Consider the following 19,849-nt stretch of genomic DNA (forward strand, 5'->3'; position numbering starts at 1 on the left):
AGACTACTATGCTCATTCCTGTTTGGAACACACTGTATACATCTAGTAACTTAAATTTATTTCTAGGGAGTTATAAAGTTGAAAGATTGGTGGACATGGTAAAGAAATAATTTGATTTGTGAACATGGCGCAGCTGAACAATATTAGAAATTCACAAGCTCAGAGCGATTTATTTAATTATTATTTAACAATGAACATAAACAATATATGCCGAATATGTTTAGAGAAAGGTCCAAAACTTATGCCGATTTTTGATCCAATCAAACCACCCCATTTCTCTATTTTAATAATGGCCTGCGCCTCTGTTCAGGTAAACAATGGCCATTATTGTTGTTGTTTGTATCTTTTACACATTTCGGTAACTTAATTGTAGGTATTGGAAGGGGACGGATTACCGCCTTATATCTGCCAAAAATGTATCTCAAAACTGAATGTGGCGTTTCAATTTAAATCGCAATGCGAGAGTTCCGACGCGAAGCTAAGACAGTGCTTTGAGAACTTACATCACTTACCTACGGCACCGGACTTATCCAGCTTTATAGATATAAAGAAAGACATTAGTGATGGCATGCAATTTTCGGAGGAAGTTATTGCCGATAATTCGGCAATTCATAATAATGGCCAAATTTTAAATAATCTCGAACAAGTGAGCGTTGTGCAGGAGTTAGACGTACCACAAAACGCGGAACCTCAACTGCAAAATTTAGAAAATGTTCAGTTAATGTCGTCCAACTCGTTAAACGAAATCGAACGTAATGATTTAGATGGACTCAAAGTGGAATATAACGAATTGAAAAATGTTGATGTGCCAATGAAAGTTGAACAGCTGTCACTCGACATACCGCAACCAGTTTCAAATACGAAACTAAAAAACCAAACCAAGCCTCATCAGTGTGATACCTGTGGAAAAATATTCAGAACAAAACCGAGTTTAATCCATCACATTCGTATTCATACAGGTGAAAGGCCATACGTCTGCCATTTGTGTGATAAACGCTTCATTAACGGCGGACATCTACACACTCATATGCGTACACATACAGGAGAAAAGAATCACATATGCGCCGCGTGCAACAAGGCCTTTGCAACGGCCCAACAACTCACAAAGCACACCATAGCTATACACACATCAGAACGACCGTACGGCTGTACGTACTGTCCGAAACGGTTTGCTAGTTCCAGTAATTTAAATACACACACTCGAATTCATACGGGAGAGAAGAATTATCATTGCGATCAGTGTACAAAAGCCTTCTCGACGAAAGGACAGCTTTATCAACACATGCTAGTTCATACTGGGGAAAAAGCGTTCTTATGTGAATACTGTAATAAGAGGTTTTCGCAGAAGGCTCATTTAATCAGACATTTAAAAATGCATAAGAATTGATAGTGCACTGATTTATTTTATAAGTAATTACCTATTGTGTAGGTAATATTTAAAAGAGTATTATGGACCAAGATGTAAGTGTATTCGTGACGTTACCTAAAAGTAAATAAATGTGAGGTAACTAGTAATGTTGACAGTGTCTTCACGTACTGACTGTTACTCGTTACTTGGACTCGAATACAATAACTGCAAATGGTAGTCGCAGTTACAAAACTGTTGCGCATCATGCTTTGTATAGATAGCCGGTTTTATTGACTCAGTTAAATTTATCTGAAAGTTAATTTTCTTGGAAACAAATGTATTCACATAGGATGTTATTTGTCGCATAAATTTAACTGTGGGAAGAAAACTGGATCTGTGTTGGGAATGAAGGATGTTTCCCACCACGGAATTAATGAGGTGCAACATATTTGAAATTGTGTCTTATGAAGATCAATTCATAAGGAAGAGAAGCGGTGGAGTTTGTGCCACCAGTGTTTGTTCCTTATGTAACATAATTTTTCTCCAAATGTTTTAATGTTTGGAGAAAAAATTTAAAGCTTGAGATTTAAATAGAAAACTCATCACTTGTGTTAAATATCACATTTCTGTATATAAAGTTTATTTATTTATCAATTCATTAAAATAAATTTTCAAATCGTTACGTTTAATACCATTTGCTGATAACTGGCCTAATTAGGAGGCGCCGAGATTAGGATGTTGAAATACAATCATTAATTGTCTAATCGTTTTTAGCGCATTTTCCTACTCATGTTTGGAAGGCGCTATTATGGCCACTGTCTCCATCTGTCCAAGGCCTTGACTACTACGGTTTTCAAGATATTTAGTTCGTTGTGTTTGCATTTGGTAGCTTGTAGATCTGGCGCCTAAACCAAGAAAAAACTAAGGTATACTATGATAACGTGCGCATGTGCAACTTCAACTTCTTTATAAATATTTTTTTGAAATTTTAACCAAAGATTCTAGTAAAAACAAACATTGGGTGTGCGCGTGCATAATTATGCCTTAACTTATTTTCCTTTGTACACATAAATAGTCCGTTGTATGACCCTGCTGAAAGGACTGATCAATTCATGGAAACTGCTAAAGTTACACCCATGTTTTAATATCAAGAAGTACATATAAATGTCACATAAAAGCTATAAGTTTAGTCAATTCCTCGTGAATATTTTATATTTTTTTATTTCATGTAGTACATATGCAACATGGTACACTTCTGCTAGGAGACTGCTACACGGAAAATCCTTCCCTGCATGATAATTTATTTAGTACCATAGTCTCTTGAATTGTTATTTCTTTCTTATATTGTAACTACTCCTACAGTGTTCAATATTTATAATTCATTCTTTTTCATTCAGGGACTTGGACCTGAACCAGGAAAAATCTTGACAATTAATGTGTGCTTCTAGTAAAGGTACACATATCACATATTGTAAACACCAGGTATGCAATGCATGGAAAATGCGCTCAAGTTTCTCGCCTTAGGGTATATTGATGTTGGAGCTAAAATTAACGGTAAGAGCGACGACACTAAAAAAGTAAAGAAAATGATGTTATTGTTTTATATGCAGATGTTGTATCAAAGCGACGCTTGGCAGAAGAGCGGCGCTAATTGTGCTGCTTATCTTTGCTTTTATCACGTGATGTCATATGGATACCAAACATGTACCTTTGGATTTTTATAAGGTGTGCAGAGCGTTTGCGCTTTTTAGGGGACTCATTTTTGAAAGAAGTTCCTCCTTCACGGTTTATTGTCCGCCCGTCTGTTCCTCGTCTAACTCGCTCCACTATACCCTGCAGGCCTGCACATCATAGAAATTAATTTTTCGCCGATCTTGTCGCGACTCTCATCAGTTATCGCAGCTCCAACATAAACGTACCCTTAGCCCTTAGGGCGAAAGCCATTTTTATGCTAGTTTGTTCTTGTTGCTATTTATTTTAACAGTAATAAAATATCATTGAACTAGATATACTCGTAAGTGGAATGGCATCGCCCATAAACGACCCTTATTGAGAAAAACGCTAGAAAACTCCTATCCGTTGCCCTACAAAGCGTAATTTTTAATGATACCGTCTTTTCTTTTTGAATTTTTAAAAAGCGGCCTTGTGTAAGCCTTTTATTCTATGATTCAGGACCAACTCCAGAGAAGTAGTAACAAACGGAAAATCCCTAATGTCACTTGTCAGTCATGAAGTTACACGAATGTTGACGTTAGTATCCTTGAATATTTTTAAGCAACAAAAGTGAATTACTTTTTATTTAAATTAAGTTATTTTGTCGGTGACTCAAAGTGATTTAAGTTCCTATTTTTCTAAGCGAAACGAAAAGGTAGGCCATTGTTTAGCTCTATTTAATTAACTATAAAATTGAGATACAGGTTCGGTTAAGGAATTCCCAAACTTTAGGCCTTATGACCAGTGTGCAAAAGGTGATATTTTCATTTGATGACACATTCCCTAATCGGGAGTTCGTGGTTCATAAGTTGATAACACATCTCGCTTACAGATGACTGCTGTAGGGGAATTGTGGGTTTCGTGGTTTAGCTGTTGCATATCACAACCTCAGAAGAGGCATCGGCACAGAATCGATAGGTAATGAATTTTTAAATCGTGTCTGTGAGATAAAATGTTGAACGCAGGTCAATGATCGGGAATCCTATGAACTTTCAACATACCGCTCACATAGGCAGTCGAGATATAGAAATGCCTAACGATCAATTGACAGCGCTTCAGATGCAAATGCGAAGTAAAGGGGGTTACGAGAATTCGTATAAAGTAAGCTGTGCCTGAAGTAGTTGGAAAAATTAGTCAATTGTTTTCAGTAATCCGAATGGTGCCAATAACATATTTGTAAATTATGTGTGCGTTTTTCGGAACTTGCATGTTGGTCATGATTAATTCAAGTGCTTCCTTTTATTTTGAAAGTATGTAATCTTTATTATTACGGAATAGGTTTAATTTTTTGTTTTTCGAAAGCCAAATATTAATTTTTATCGAGATTATGTATTATGTGACTGTGTACCTCGAAAAAGGTTGTACGATTCTTTTGGTTGTGCTTTCTTTTAGTGCCAAATTACTAACCGACACTATTAAGTGTTTCTAGTTTACTGCAATAATTCTTCAAACTAGACTGAAATGTACTCCTTTAATCTGCCTTCAATGTAACCCAGAAAGACTTATTGTACAAATGTATTTTTGCACGTTAATACATTTAGCACAACTGTTAATTGTAAGAGAGACTCGTTGTCACATTCTTTTGATTGTGAAAACCTTTGTTATTATGTACTTAATAGGATAGCACATATTTACTGTTCAAAGTATGTATATTTATTACAAACACTGTATAATAGGATTAAGTTGTGAATGTTATTAGTATGTATATTAAATTATGTTGTATATACATTAATGAGACGGAAATTGCGATATTTATTGTTCAACACTCTTGGTTCAACAGAAAAATTGCATTTGCAGTTTTGCAGGACAAAGTAACTTTTTGAAACAAATAATTGGTTTATTGATTCAATTCTCACCTCTCTTAATTGAATGTAAACAAAGTGATTATGACATGGAACATCGCAGCTTATCTCCTAACAGCAGTAAAAAATTGTGCTTCGAGTTGTACCTCTGTAACTACCAGTTTTGTCTCATCCTGTCTAATGTTTCTAGTCCACTAACTGCTCTTGTCCTTGCTTGCTTTTCGCTGTCTAACATTAAAAAGTTATGCACCTAAGCATATTGTGCGTTGGGTTGGCCAAAACTGCCTACTTAAGCCAAAATGAAATTTATACCGGAACAACGCACCATAGCAATTTTTTCATTTCGGATTATTGGCTCCCCTAATTTATTTCGTATTAAAGTCTTTTTAGGTATGCATAGAATAAATGGCTATAGGCAACGACCACTATGGCACTACAGGCGACAAACAAGAGTTGTTTTTAAAATTTCTTTTGGCTTCAAGAATTTATATATTCCCGAAACCCTTCTCGAATTTTTGAGACTTCTACTTTCAGTTTTCAAATGCGTTCGGCAAAGTTCGTAGTGACGTTACAAATAAGTTCGAATTGCTCACATGACAGTTGCATACCTTTGGAGAGAAATCTTACTCACGTGTATAGTTGGTTGCCTATAAGTATCTATACCATCCATTGATACTGTTTTTGAAATAAAATGTAACTATCAAAATTAATCACAATGTCTTTGGGACCAATGCACACAGCTGAGCAATTAGCTCACTAAATTTGCGTGCAAAACTACTTTTCCAAATTTTAAATTTATAATAAATACATAAATATATAAACAATGACACACATTAAGTACAAAAAAATGACAAAAGTAAGCTTATCATTAGAATATCTCAAAGAATACTGATATGTTTAGTGCTTGGGTGAATATACCAATTTCTGCATTATTTGTGCAGCTTTGAATGTCGTCTCAAATGGGCAATTTGTGAAAAACGCTTATTACACAATTCACAAAGGAATGCTTTTTCGCCTGTATGAACGACCAAATGCTGCTTTAACTCTTGCTTGGTATAAAACGCCTTCCCGCAATGTTCGCAGGTGAAATTCTTTTCGCCCGTGTGATGTTTCAAATGCGAGTATAGATTACTGGAACTACCGAAGCATTTACCGCACATTTTACACACGAAAGGTCGATCGCCGTTGTGCACCTGAAAGCAGATTTACAATCGTGGAAAATGAAATCTTACTATCAACCATTGTGTGTTTATGTAATTCTTGACGTGTCGAAAATGCTTTCGGACACAAAGTGCACGAATGTGGACGTTCTCCTGTGTGAGTTCTCATGTGAGTGGTCAAATGGCCCGAATTTACAAAACGTTTCTCACACAAATGGCAATGGTATGGCTTTTCACCTGTATGAATTCGTATGTGCTGTGTCAAATATTCTCGTCTGTTAAATGTCTTCCCGCAGGTATCACACTGATGTATTTTTAAGTCCTTCCTTTCTGTCTTTTGACGTTTAATTTTCTTCGTTTTCACCTTTTTACACTCCTGTTCTCTCTTAAGCGGTGGTGGGGTGGCAAGCTACAACTAAAGTTATAATTGGTGTACAATTTGTACGATACGTACATTGCCTCCAGAAATAAGTTCTGATGTATTATTGTAAGAATTTGCGACATCCAATTCGGACTTTAAAACACAAACGTGCTGTTCATGCTTTAAATCAAAGCCGAACCCATCAAACACCGGCGCAATTGGCAGTTGTGAAGAGTTATTGAAATAAAACTGCCTCAATTTCGCATCCGAGTTTTCACACTGAAGCTTAAACTGCCACGCAACGTTTAACTTTGCCAAACATTTGCTGCAAATCGTGCTTGGCAAACCATCCCCCTCAATGATCTACTAAAAATTACGTGCATTGGAAGTTGGATGTATATCAATTTTTACCTGTATGGAAGCACAAGCCATAATCATTCCGGGTAGATCGCTAATTAAATTGTTTTGCTTTGGCTCAAAGAGCTGGGACATTTTCTTGTTCGGCTGAGTTTTTTCAAGGCATAGTCTACAGACGGTATTAAAGCTAAAATCACAAAATAAATTTACAAAGTTTTTATTTGAATCGTCGTTCATTGTGTTTTGCTAAAATTTTTGTTGTGATCCCCCTTAGCCCTTCCCCGGCAAATGAAAAATGTACAGGGTGTGTCAATCTTTTTGTGATGACTCTTGTACTGCGAGTTCGTGTTTACAACCAAGGTTAATAACGGGCGATCAAAAATGAGCTGCTTGCTAGTAGCCTTTGGAAGTTCAATTTAAGTACGATTTCCCATGTACCTAAACAAAAATTCCAAAGGTCACTCGACAGCAACTTATTTTTGATCGCATTGTAGAGAGAGTAGGTTGCCTCGTAACTTTCAGCCAATAAATGTTCAGTATTAAAATACGCGAATGACGTCACCCAGAATCCCATTTTGTCCAGATCATAAAATTAGCTATTAACACAACAACAACAGAACAAGTTCACAAAGTGCAAAGTGGATCGAAATAGGTACTTTACATGGATATGAGATTGTCAACCTTTAAATTAACGCACATCAATTAATTAATCGCCTAGAAATGTTAAGTAAGCAAACTTATTCTTATTTGAAGACGTATAGAAGATAATTTAAAGCATCCGATACTACGCGGTTGCTATAGATGCTGCTTTTTACGCGATCCGAGTGATGCTACACGACTTTAGTTTACCCTGAGATTCACATATCCGCGACTACAGTGCTCCCTATCCGTGACCACTCATTTTGTATGGAAAGCATAAGGCTAATACTAATCCATGTACTGTATAGTCTAAGGTCTGAGTGCATGTGTCACACTTTTGACATTGGTTACAACTCGCAGTTAAGCGCGGTTTAGACGTTACGATCTTGGCTTCGATAAATCGTAACGATCAATTGTCCAATTTATCGTTCAATAAATCGAAATATAAATTATACTCGCATTTTTTGCTTACATTGGTTGCTTACAATAGAATCTTAATCTCGATTATGATTTATCAGTAGCCATGTGTCGCTAAATATTTTTTTTGGGTGGCCAAACTTGATCGCCAATTGCCAAATGTAAAACGTGTGCGCTAGAGACAGTCCAAGTAGCCCAAATGGATACAAAAATGGTTCACGTCGGCAAAATTTGTTACAAATCGTAGCGATAAATCACTGTTATTGTTTACACGTTCCAATTTATCGCTACAATTCGCAGAAATTGAAGCCGACCGCCATCAACCATCCAATCCAATTCCAATTCCAATAAATCGCTACAATCCTCTGTTCACACGCAACGATAAATCGTAACGATTCGATCGTTACGATAAATTGTAGCGTCTAAACCGCGCTTTAAAGATCGAAACGAGCAAAATTTGGTAATGATCCCGTAAATACATAACATGGATAGTGGTAAGGTATTAATTACGAAACGCAGTGTGTATAAGCGCAAAGAGGAACCTGAGGCGCACGTTTGTGTAGGCGGCGCGCATGGCAAAACAAAGAATTGTAGTCAGACATGTTGGATTCACCTGTCTGCTGTCATCAGGTTTTTCGGAACGATTTACAAGGGATGCAGTGACAAGTGTTTATGTCTTTAATTTTTGTCGATTTATATCCGCCCTTTTTGGTGTTTCCAACTAAAGAGGGTCGTTAAAGGCAGAATTCGAAGCGTAGTTTGCGAATTCGATTTACTGTCGGGGTGTATCAAGTAGTTTTTGTGAACTCCGGCAGAGGATTCACGATAAAAGTGTAAAAAATTTTCTATTTTTAAATAGACGCGTGTGCGGCGTGAGCCATTTAATGCATATCTAGTGTTGGTATTTGGCTATTTTTGTAATTCCACACTTAAAAATAACTACTGTCCTAATCTCTCTCTACTTATAGTTTAGTATGCGGCGGAGCCATTTTCCCGAATTTATTTCAAATTAAACCGCCATTGTTTACTATCGCAATATTAAAAAGTGCACGTCGCGATTTCGTTCACTCGCCGGAGAAGGTGAGGGTGAATGAGTGCCCTTCAGCAGTAGGACATATGTCAATATTGTGCTACGCAATGAGGATCCGAAATGATCCCTAGTTTTCAATCGGATATGAATCAAAGCAAGTGATCGTCGTCGTACCGGGAGTAAGCTGGATGTTACGAAAGTGAGTGTGGCGGACACGACGTCGGCCACGGTGGCGACGGGTGGCCCAGAGTGCGGCCCTGGGGCCGCCGAAAAGGGCGCCGGCTGCTGGTGGTCCTCGCTCGCAGCAATGGGCTGTTTCGGTAATAGGGAATCCCAACAGACTGCCGGCGGAGATGATTCCAGATCGCAGAAACGCATCAGTGATCAAATTAATCGGCAGTTACAAAAGGACAAGCAGGTATATCGTGCGACTCATCGATTGCTCCTACTCGGTGCTGGTGAATCTGGTAAATCGACAATCGTTAAACAAATGCGAATTCTTCATGTCAACGGATTTAGTGAAACGGAGAGGAAGCAAAAGATAGAAGATATAAAGAAGAATGTGCGAGACGCTATTTTGGTGAGTATCGATATTCGTCGAGTAAGCCTCGTGTTTGTCTGTGTGTTCTGATGTGAAATTTGTCTGGAGCCGGCTACATTTAATTTAGGTATTGCATAACTGATAAGTACACAAATTAATTTGTCGAAAAACTTTTTGCGCTACTGAAAACAGCTTGAGACTTCAAGTTGTTGATCGTATAAGGCTCCCACTTCAGCCCGAATTCTATCGCAATTAGGCTTACTTAAAAATTGCCATTATCAGTTGAGAATTGCAATGATTAAAAAAATTAAGAAATAAATAGTTTATTTATAACTTCGTACGAGGCCATCTTACATTACTCTTGTTTGATTTAATACTTCTTAATTACTTTTAAAAATGGCCGATTTAAAGCACGAACTTTTAATAGTCGCATACAAACTATTTATTAATTTATTAATTAAGCAATTTGTATTCAAACAGTGAGACCGCATGTATCGACATACCGGGTGAAAATTTTCACCACTCGACATGGGGAGATAATACTAGACTCGCTCTTCTTTTATTGAAAAAAAAACTGTCCATTAAGTAATTTAATAAAGGTATTAATTGGCATGTCATGAAGTTTTAATTCATTAAAGGAAGATCACACGCCAAAAATTATATGGGTGATTAGGCAACCTCATATGATGTTTTTACGGGTTTTTTTGCCCTAATTGATATTCTTATTTCTGGTAGTTCACTACCACTTCTGAACTATTCTCAATATTGTCATATTTTTACAAGATTCTCTGGTTCTCCAGTTCACGAGTGTATTTTACTCCCAACATTTAAGTAGTACAGTTCGGTTGGGATATCCCCATTGCCTTTTGGTGTACATTTTACAGGAATTAGAAGGCAAATAAGGGTGCCATGTAGCGATAAGTCCGTAGCCAGCTCTCTGTCTATATTTAAGCATTTCACAATGTAAGTATGTACTTAATGTAAATTGTAGGTATGTAGTGCCTTCTGTACATAAGAGCAAACATCGAAAATTTGGAGGTACACTCTACGTGCCATAACTATCAGACCAGTAATAGGCTAATAGGGGTAACCTCGGAGATAACGTAAGTCTACCTTTTGTGAGGCTGGACAGGACTACATTTTCGTGAAATTATTATTGGATACATTTATACAACGTCCTACCTTCTCAAATTAAACAACTGAACTTAACTTATTCCAATTTAAAGTAAGCCTTAAACATAAAACAGTACTTGACTGCAAAAGCTTTTTCGAGAGCTTTTTACAGAATCAAGGAGTTTTTAACAAACGTTTTTTCTGACTTTTGGGTGAGACTGTTCTCTGTGATAAGTATTAATTGTAACCTGTGATATTGTTCGTCTTACATATTTTTTTCGGTTGACAAGTGTTAAAAACTTTGAATGTTTTATTTACACAATATCACTTCGACATACTCAATTTTATCACTAGAGGATCGAAGAACAATATCAGATATTTTATTTGAAGCAAAATTATGTGGTGGAAAAATTAAGTGTCCAAATTTACTATGTTTAATTGAGTTTTCATTACCAACAAAAGGAACAAGAAGTAAGATCATTTTCAAAGTAGATGTAGGTCATTAAATAAACCCTTTGTCAGAATACCATCTCTATGTAATAGATACAGTGACATAGATATCTTTTTTTTAAATACCAAATGCATCGCGTCTATCTTACAATCTAAATTTCTATTATAAATATAAACTAAATATATTATATTTACTAATTGTGGGTTTTTCATTGCTATTTTGTAATTTATTATTGTATTTTAATATCTATATCTTGTTATACTTATTAAAATACTATTGTTAATTGTTAATAATGTATGTATAAATTGGCTTGGCCGTCAATAAATATTATTATTATTATTATTAATATACGCTGTTATTATTATTATTATTATAAAAATCATAAAAAAATGACTAGATCACAAACTTTATGAAAATGACGAGGTTATAGACTAGAAAGCAATTTCGACAAAAAATTCAAAGGGCTGTAACTTTTGATCTAGTAGTCCAATCTTGGAACTGTTTGAATTTATGGATTCTACGGTCCAAACTCTATAAGAAAATGTTGTTTCCCGGTCGATCTCAGACAATTTTTTTTTACGGCCTCAAAAAAAGGCAGTGTATAACCTTCCTTTTTATCAAAATACGACTGCTCCAAAATTTCTCGGGAAAACACTTTTTCTCACTAATTTTGGTACGTAGAATCCAAAACGATTCAAACTTTTTCGATCAGACCTCTCAATCAAAAGTTATAGACTAATTACAAATTTCGACAAAAAGTTCAAAGGGCTGTAACTTTTGATCTAGTAGTCCAATCTTGGAACTGTTTGAAATTATGGATTCTACAGGCCAAACTCTATAAGAAAATGTTTTTTCCCGGTCGATCTCAGACAATTTTTTTTACGGCCTCAAAAAAAGGCAGTGTATAACCAACCTTTTTTCCAAAATACGACTGCTCCAAAATTTCTCGGGAAAACACTTTTTCTCACTAATTTTGGTGCGTAGAATCCAAATCGATTCGTACTTTTTCGATCAGGCCCCTCAATCAAAAGTTATGGACTAATTACAAATTTAGACAAAAAGTTCAAAGGGCTGTAACTTTTGATCTAGTAGTCCAATCTTGGAACTGTTTGAAATTATGGATTCTACAGGCCAAACTCTATAAGAAAATGTTTTTTCCCGGTCGATCTCGGACAATTTTTTAAGATTCAGATCAAAAGTTACAGTTTCGGTGAAAATGCAAAGGCTGAAATACTTTCGACTTAACACTTTTCTATTTTGGACAATTCATTTTTCCGACCCAAATTATAGGCAAGTGTATAGCCTTTGTTTTTCACCGAAAATCGACTACTCTGAAATTTTTCGGGAACACACCGTTTCCTATGAATTTAAGTCATTTTTATAAAATTTGCGATTTAGTCATTTTTTTATGATTTATACATAGGTACCTACCTTCAAAACAATAACTTATAGCAGGTACACCCTTACATTGTGAAATGCTTACGTACCTGTCCGAGTACCTGTCATAATAAGTCAGCTAAATTATTCTTCTGATATCTGCTAGGGCTGTGTGATAATTGAGGCAAATGGAACTGGACTAGTTATGAGTTATGTTGCAAATACTCTACAGTCTACAGCCTAATAATAACTAAATACTAATTAGTCGATCTCGACTTCCATGACTGCCTGGGGGATACTGGCGGTTCAGGGTGAGGCTTGTCTCGCCATTCATCAGATTCTGAAATTAGTTCATGTAAGATTTGAAGAGTAGTATTGTCCATTTCCCACATTTAAGAATGACTAGACCGTAACCACGCCACCATATTCAAAATCCAAAACTACTCCGAACGAATTCTTTCAAAAATCATTTATTTTTAATACCAAACAAGTGTGTTCTAAATTATGCCTGTTATTGTTTCAGACCATAACTGGTGCAATGTCTACATTAACACCACCCGTGGCATTGGAACATGCCGAGAACCAAGCGAGAGTAGATTACATTCAAGATTACGCATCGGGACCTGATTTTGATTATCCGCCTGAATTCTATGAGTATACGGAAGCTCTCTGGAAGGACAGGGGTGTTCAGGTACGATGGTCCGGTTCTCCCTCACCGATTCCACTACATCTCAATTGTTTCAGACTACATTCGATCGTAGCAATGAGTACCAACTCATAGACTGTGCTAAATACTTTTTAGATAGGGTTGAGACGATTAAACTGCCCGATTACACACCAACGGAACAAGATATACTGCGCTGCCGAGTACTTACGAGCGGAATTTTTGAAACTAGGTTCCAAGTTGATAAGGTCAATTTTCAGTTAGTTCACCCCATAAAATGATGCGAACCGTCCGTATTTACCATTCGTTTTTTAGTATGTTTGACGTTGGCGGTCAACGTGACGAACGACGAAAGTGGATTCAATGCTTTAATGATGTTACTGCCATTATTTTCGTAACAGCGTGCAGTTCGTACAATATGGTGTTACGTGAGGATCCCACACAAAATCGACTAAGGGAGAGTCTCGACTTATTTAAATCTATATGGAACAATCGTTGGTTACGCACAATTTCTGTTATTCTTTTTCTTAACAAGCAAGACCTGCTTTCCGAAAAAATTTTAGCGGGTAACACCCTTCGTCATTTACTCTCTTAAGGAGTGACAATCGATCCGTTTACAGGAAAAAGCAAATTAGAAGATTATTTTGGGGAATTCACTAGATACCAAACACCACTGGATGCTCCTGCCGACACTAGCGAACCTCCCGAAGTTATGCGTGCTAAGTATTTTATAAGGGATGAATTTTTGGTAAGAAATTTTATTTTTAATTAGGTAGATATTCCATTAGAGGGAGAAGTACTAAGCTGTAAACAATTTTATTGCATTTTAAAGAAGCGTAATTGCAAATAAAAAATCTCGCGTCATTATTTATTGTGTAACGAACAATTATTTCTCTAATCGTGCGTAGATAAAATTTTAAGGTTTGATAACGTGAAAGGGTCTGTGCACATCTGGTGAACACACGCTTATTATTGTCAATTAATAAAATAACCTCTTCATTGCCGTTTATTGCATTTCCACTACGGATAAAGTGATCGGAAAGCAAAGTTCGTTTGTTTCACACCTCTTGCCCTTTCCACTTAACCTCTAAACAGAATTAACATTGAAATAATGATGGTTGATTTCTTTAAAAAGTCGTAGAAATGTTACCCAATATTGTTCTCGACAGAACTCCACTTTGTTTGAGACTTTAATGAGAACCTTCCAGTCATATTTTGCCTTCGCCTTAATTATGCTGCAGTTAGCTGATTATTTGTTTTTGGCATAACTTATAATAATAATTTCTATTAGCCCTTGAACTTCGATTCGATGTGCAGTTTTTCTGTACTTTTCTTGTATTGTACAGGTTGGTCCAAATTGGATACTTTCTTATAGAAGCACCCTTTATTTTAAGAAATAGAACAATATGGACCTATGTGACAGGAGGTCAATTTTAAAGAGAAAATCACTGACATAAACAGAATTCAGCTATGTCTAATTGTTTGGCGAGTAGAGAGCGTTTCTCGAATTTAGTCTATTTCTTTAATGTATCATAACTAGATCGGATTGGAGCTCGCTCCTACCGATCACGGCGTTTTGTTATCACACGCCGTTTTTTGTGGTTTTCCGTTTGTAAATTTTTTTTTAGCTCGACCGTTGTGCGATTGTAGTTTGGGTTGTTTTTAAGTGACGTTGGACTTTTATAAAATGCGAAAAACAAAGGAAAAGAATTTTGATTGGGCTCAAAAAAGCACCAATATATTGATAGTCTTTTTTTTAGTCAAACTCGGCGTATGTGTTTATAAAAATGCTACGCATTTTAAGACTTCGCTAGCGTGAGTTGATTTCCCCCTAATTCCCCTGAAAATGGGGCATTTTTACGTTTGTGTTTGTATTTTTTCGTTGTAATATAAACCTATTGGGTTTTGGATATTGTATGCTATTTCGTTTCGTTCCATGCTATAGGTAACATACGATTCTGTTTTAACTGTATACCAATTCTTTATCATCTATTGATATAAATAAGAAAGTTTTGCGCATTTGTAGTACAACTTTCTGCATATGTATTCTGTTTATTTTTTTATTAGAGACGGCGGTTAGGTTCGGTCGAAATGTGTAGTAGATTGGAGTTAGGTTAGGTCGAGGTGATGGAAATTAGGTTAGGTCGAAATGGGCAGTTAGGTTAGGTCGAGATGTGTTATTGAGTTAAATCGAATTTTTTTACTTTGAACTTGATCTTGAACTTTGAACTTAACCTAACCTAACCATTTTACTTTGAACTTGATATTGAACTTTGAACTTAACCTAACCTAACCTAACCAAACGTAACTTAACACTAACTCAACTTAATCGTTCACGTTCACGAATGTCTTTTAATTGGTTTCCTTTTGCATTTCAAAATTTGTCCTCTCATCAGTTAGGTTAGATCGAGAGCTTTCTAAAGACACCCATGAACCACTATCTACTACGTTCCGTTTTCGAGATATCATGATTTAAGTGTTTTTGGGGCGTCAAATTACAAATCGCTATATCTCCGTTGTTTACCGTCCGATTTCGTTCAAATTAGGTATTAAGAGGTTGGAGAAATGAAGGCACCCGTTCCCACCCTTTCGGTACTTCTACCTCCATTCCGAAATTTTGACCGTCCCATCGAGACCTTTCCAAAGATACCTATAAAGCCCCATCTACGACGTACCGTTCTCGAGATATCGCGTTTTAAGTTTTTGATAAAAAATCCAAAAAACAGTTTTTGCGTAGATCGTCTATAAATGCCGCGAAACGCGTGATTCCAAAGTAGGTCGAAAGACAACAGAGATGCGTCGGGGTGGGGATGGGAAAAAATTGAAAATCCCGTTTCGAGCCCCCGACCGGGTGCAGCTACAGTTCAAATTTGGTCCAGATCGGCCGGTAAATAAGGGAGATATTAAGAGATGCCCCTTTAAAACGCATCCGTGCGCGTGGACTTAGCAAAAAAAGGCACACGCCTCCCCAGCGCCACAGGCTGACGCCCGGCGCCTACTGAAGACGCGGTCGAAATTTTTCCCGTGTTATACGTATAATTTCGGAGATCCATCGCGTACGAGTAGATACGAGTGTATTTTTAAAAATGAGTATATATATATATATACCCGTTTGTGACCAAATTTTTTTATCGACGTTTCGCGACCCGTTTGTTGTCGATGAGGGAAGAATACAATTTGGACGATTCGCGACGGCGGCGTCGCCAAAATGCGAATCTCGGTAAAGGAAAGTCGTAAGAGGGTATGAGAGGTATCGTCGGAAAGGTCTCGACGGCGAGGTTACGATAGTTTACGTTTAGTGTGGATCCTACTCCCACCTCCCTCGGTGGTCGAGGCGGATCGAAAAAAATTGTAAAAGTGGTCACCCCTAACGGCTACGGATTCCGAAAGTACCGAGCCCGTAGGTCGAATAACTTTTCCTCCGGGTCCGCAAAGGTGTTTTTCGGGTTTTTTTCACGTCTTACGGCAGCCCCCCCGCGGGGGGGCGAAAAAAAATTCTACCCTACACGGTTCAACGCGCCCGTCCTCCGAAGGGTGTTTTATGGGGAAAAATGGGAAAATTCTTTCTTTTTTGCGGGTAAAAAAGTTGCCTTATTTGCTTATTGTATTATGAACTTTCTTATTATAGTAATAATTTTTATTTTTTATTTTTTTTATTTTATTTTTCCAGAACGTGATATATTTACAACATTACAAAATTTAAACAGAAACAATTTTTTTACCGTGGTGGTTTTTCTAACGGAGGCTATGAAGTTGAGATCATTTCTGTTGAATGAGTGACATAATAACAATAATTACAAAAACAAATAAATTAAGAAAATGACAGTCATTTACTTTCTTTCGTATGGGTACAGCCGAAGAATAGATATTGATTTTGCTATACTTTTTGTTTTTTATCTCGTGCTTTTCTTTTAAATTCGAATGTTATGTTAGATGGTTTTCTTTCTTTTTCTTTTTCTTGCTAGTGAAGATTAATTTAATTTGTTCATGATATACATGTCAAGGGAACAATAAAGATTATTATTATTATTATTATTAACTTTCTTATTATCAACGCTAATTGATTTTGGCAAAATATTTCTTAAGGCACTTTTGTATGTAGAAGCCATTGTTATTCACAGTTTGTATACATATTTTTTCACATGGACCACCCTATTTTTGAGTTTTTGAAAAGAGCGTAAAGACGTTGTTTCTTTAGAAACATTGTGATATATTCCAAGGAATCCTCTTTCTGGAAGGTGGTCGCTTGGTATTGGAAATCGTACAAAATCTTCCTCCCTACATAAAAATAATCATTTTTTTCCTTAGAAATTTTGGTTAAAAATATTGAAATTTGTTTGTTTTTAGCGTATCAGCACGGCCTCTGGAGAAGGTAAACATTACTGCTACCCACACTTTACTTGTGCTGTGGATACGGAAAACATCAAAAGAGTATTCAACGATTGCCGAGATATAATTCAACGAATGCATCTTCGGCAATACGAACTCTTATAACCGCCCACTTCATCTAGTAGCCGCTTTGTCTCCAACGCTTTTTTACTAACACGTTGGCTTTATTTACTGATTATTTCTCTACAGACGGTAACAGTTGGTTATACAAAGCATTTCTGTGTTATGTGTATTTGATAAATTCTCTTATTTATAGATTTAATTCGTAGTGTGATACATTCATTAGTTGGACGCGCTCCTCATTTATCAAATACACAAATTCCTTCATAAGATTTTTTTGTTATGTAAATTTAGGTGAAGCAGTACACAAAACGCGCCCATTCTAGTGAGGACTCCTTCGATTTTATTTGGTAATCGTCTTAGGACGTTACAAGCATTTTAATTATTAAATTTTACTCGATTTCTTGATCCGAATATTTTTAATTTTACTATTGTAATATTGATGGTTACGTGGCCACGTTGTAAAGGTTAGTGCAATATCTTTTTGACAAATCTCTTATTTATGCACAAAGCTTCCTCTTTTTTTTAGAATTATTGTAAGCAATGGAGACTTTATTCTTACAATCATACATAGAAGCACAATTGAAGAGTGTACATCTAGCCGAGTGTAACGGTCAAGTTCATAAAGTAAGGTTTAGCTAAGTTGGAAGCCTCTTTGGTGCTCTGAAGTTTGTGAACATTTTTATTTGTACAAATTTCTAAAAAATTGCTTTCTTCGGCTAATAAATCTTTTCGCCTTGTTTTATGAACTTTGTGAAACGGAATCGTCACTCCAAAAATCGTCATGCTTTTATTAGTTTAGTAGAAACTGATTATTAATAATTAATATATATGTGCCGCTAGTCTAAACATATGGAAAAGCGCTACTCTTTTACCATCGGTTGCGTTTTTCCGTTATCAAAGTTTACTGAATGTTATATTTGTTAATAAATTATACATACATATTTATAACTGTAAATTTGACAGGTTGTGTTTTATCGGTGTATTTACGGTAGAGATGCCCCCCTTTGTGTGTTTGTTTTTGTATAAATTCTCCCGGCTTCGATCTTACGTTAATCATGTAGTACATAACGCCATGCCATCGTTTATTTCACTTCAATTGTCATCTTACAGCTCTCGTCACTTTTGTACTGAAAATGTTGTTGTTTCTTATTAAGTACTATTAGTGTTTATAGCGCGATATACCGATGACATACAAGCCTACTGTCAAGTCCTAACATCAATGAGAGACATTTAAGAAATGTTTCTGCGTTAGGTAATTTGCACAAGAAGCAAAGCAATTCTCTATAGATACAGACTATGTGAGGAGTGCCAGTATGCGTGAAACTAATCTTTGTGAGCTGATCTAAGCAGTATTTTGTTTTACTTGTTTATTGTTTTGCCAATATTGTATATGTGAATATAATGTGGGATTCATCGCACGTGCGGCTTTATAAAAGCTGCCTGAAATGAATCTCGTATCTATAAATATATAAATAAAATGAATATGAAATTATATTAAGAAATGTAACTGTAATAAATATGTCTTATTTAATGATTTATGAGCATTTTATAGTTGTGACGAAGAGGTACTTGAGGTACACTTAAGCACCATGGTGAGGGAGGACATGCTGGACAGGATTCTGGCATCGTGGGTTTTCTTAGTTATATGGGTGATACAAAGAACGTTGAGGGGCATTTAACAGTTCAGAATGCGTATCCCCAGAAATTAAAATTTTTCACAACGATGGGGTACAAATAGTGATGTGGATTGTAAAATAACGATTTGTAAGTTACATAAAAAACGGTTATATTACGCGTAACTTACAAGAGGCCGGTTTTTTTATGTAATTTATGTCTTTTATGTAACTTACGTTACGTTTTTAATTTAAAAAACCGTAATTTGTGTAAGTTACATAAATGTAATACCTACTTGATACATTTTGATTGGTACTACCACAGACCATCAACGGTACTACCAACGTAAACGATTCACCGTTGAATTTAGTTTGGTTTAATGAAGATTGATACAGCCTCTAATTCGCGATCTGGTACTTCTTCCTCCAAACGACGCGTGATGGCGAAATACCTACTGCTTGGGTATTTTATTTAATACACAAAAATATATAATTTAACAAGTGTTTTTATTTTCAGACACTCACAAAATTCAAAAAGGTTATTACGCACTTTAAAAAAACGTGTAATTTAAAATCACTAGATTCTAGTCTATAACTTTTGATTGAGAAGTCTGATCGAAAAAGTACGAATTGATTTGGATTCTACGCACCCAAATTAATAAGAAAAAGTGTTTTCCCGAGAAATTTTGGTGTAGTCAATTTTTTGTAAAAAAGGAATATACACTGCTGTTTCTTGAGTCCCGAAAAACAAATTGTGTCAGATCGACCCGGAAAAAAATTTTCTTATAGAATGTGGCCTGTAGAATCCATA

The 19,849-nt window shown here is 36.1% G+C and overlaps 4 protein-coding genes across 4 annotated transcripts; 3 read left to right on the top strand and 1 right to left on the bottom strand.

Annotated features, from left to right (window-relative positions):
* Positions 1-80: 80 nt before the first annotated feature.
* On the top strand, positions 81-2,037 carry LOC116180249 (zinc finger protein 93-like). Its single transcript, XM_031500149.1, has 2 exons — positions 81-310; positions 374-2,037. Exons 1-2 carry the CDS (start codon positions 125-127, stop codon positions 1,385-1,387), a joined length of 1,200 nt encoding a protein of 399 aa, XP_031356009.1. The 5' UTR covers positions 81-124; the 3' UTR covers positions 1,388-2,037.
* Positions 2,038-3,556: 1,519 nt separating this feature from the next.
* On the top strand, positions 3,557-5,002 carry LOC116180268 (CDC42 small effector protein homolog). The gene is made up of 5 exons (XM_031500174.1): positions 3,557-3,716; positions 3,766-3,816; positions 3,894-3,979; positions 4,027-4,162; positions 4,210-5,002. The coding sequence occupies exons 2-5, from the start codon at positions 3,799-3,801 to the stop codon at positions 4,210-4,212; spliced, it is 243 nt and encodes an 80-aa protein (XP_031356034.1). The 5' UTR covers positions 3,557-3,716; positions 3,766-3,798; the 3' UTR covers positions 4,213-5,002.
* A 78-nt stretch (positions 5,003-5,080) lies between these two features.
* Positions 5,081-7,018, bottom strand: LOC116180258 (zinc finger protein 805-like). The gene is made up of 4 exons (XM_031500161.1): positions 6,796-7,018; positions 6,478-6,747; positions 6,103-6,432; positions 5,081-6,056 (listed from the first exon to the last, which is right to left on the bottom strand). Exons 1-4 carry the CDS (start codon positions 6,976-6,978, stop codon positions 5,793-5,795), a joined length of 1,047 nt encoding a protein of 348 aa, XP_031356021.1. The 5' UTR covers positions 6,979-7,018; the 3' UTR covers positions 5,081-5,792.
* A 1,359-nt stretch (positions 7,019-8,377) lies between these two features.
* On the top strand, positions 8,378-18,961 carry LOC116158771 (guanine nucleotide-binding protein G(s) subunit alpha). The gene is made up of 6 exons (XM_031471608.1): positions 8,378-9,407; positions 12,833-13,000; positions 13,054-13,232; positions 13,289-13,539; positions 13,594-13,721; positions 17,321-18,961. Exons 1-6 carry the CDS (start codon positions 9,135-9,137, stop codon positions 17,465-17,467), a joined length of 1,146 nt encoding a protein of 381 aa, XP_031327468.1. The 5' UTR covers positions 8,378-9,134; the 3' UTR covers positions 17,468-18,961.
* Positions 18,962-19,849: the final 888 nt, after the last annotated feature.

This window comes from Photinus pyralis, unplaced genomic scaffold (genome assembly GCF_008802855.1).
Source record: "Photinus pyralis isolate 1611_PpyrPB1 unplaced genomic scaffold, Ppyr1.3 Ppyr1.4_LG1, whole genome shotgun sequence".
NCBI classification, from domain to species: Eukaryota; Metazoa; Arthropoda; class Insecta; order Coleoptera; family Lampyridae; genus Photinus; species Photinus pyralis.

What these genes read in the sequence shown, in the direction of transcription:
- LOC116180268 (XM_031500174.1), top strand. An exon ending in CATCGGCACAGAATCGATAG is followed by an intron (nt 3,980 to 4,026) that starts GTAATGAATTTT and finishes TGTTGAACGCAG; the next exon opens with GTCAATGATCGGGAATCCTA.
- LOC116158771 (XM_031471608.1), top strand. Translation starts at nt 9,135, where the DNA reads ATGGGCTGTTTCGGTAATAGGGAATCCCAACAGACTGCCGGCGGAGAT. An exon ending in GTTGATAAGGTCAATTTTCA is followed by an intron (nt 13,233 to 13,288) that starts GTTAGTTCACCC and finishes TTCGTTTTTTAG; the next exon opens with TATGTTTGACGTTGGCGGTC. An exon ending in TTATAAGGGATGAATTTTTG is followed by an intron (nt 13,722 to 17,320) that starts GTAAGAAATTTT and finishes GTTTGTTTTTAG; the next exon opens with CGTATCAGCACGGCCTCTGG.
- LOC116180258 (XM_031500161.1), bottom strand. Translation starts at nt 6,978, where the DNA reads ATGAACGACGATTCAAATAAAAACTTTGTAAATTTATTTTGTGATTTT. An exon ending in TGGCTTGTGCTTCCATACAG is followed by an intron (nt 6,748 to 6,795) that starts GTAAAAATTGAT and finishes AATTTTTAGTAG; the next exon opens with ATCATTGAGGGGGATGGTTT. An exon ending in AACTTATTTCTGGAGGCAAT is followed by an intron (nt 6,433 to 6,477) that starts GTACGTATCGTA and finishes CTTTAGTTGTAG; the next exon opens with CTTGCCACCCCACCACCGCT.
- LOC116180249 (XM_031500149.1), top strand. Translation starts at nt 125, where the DNA reads ATGGCGCAGCTGAACAATATTAGAAATTCACAAGCTCAGAGCGATTTA. An exon ending in TGGCCTGCGCCTCTGTTCAG is followed by an intron (nt 311 to 373) that starts GTAAACAATGGC and finishes ACTTAATTGTAG; the next exon opens with GTATTGGAAGGGGACGGATT.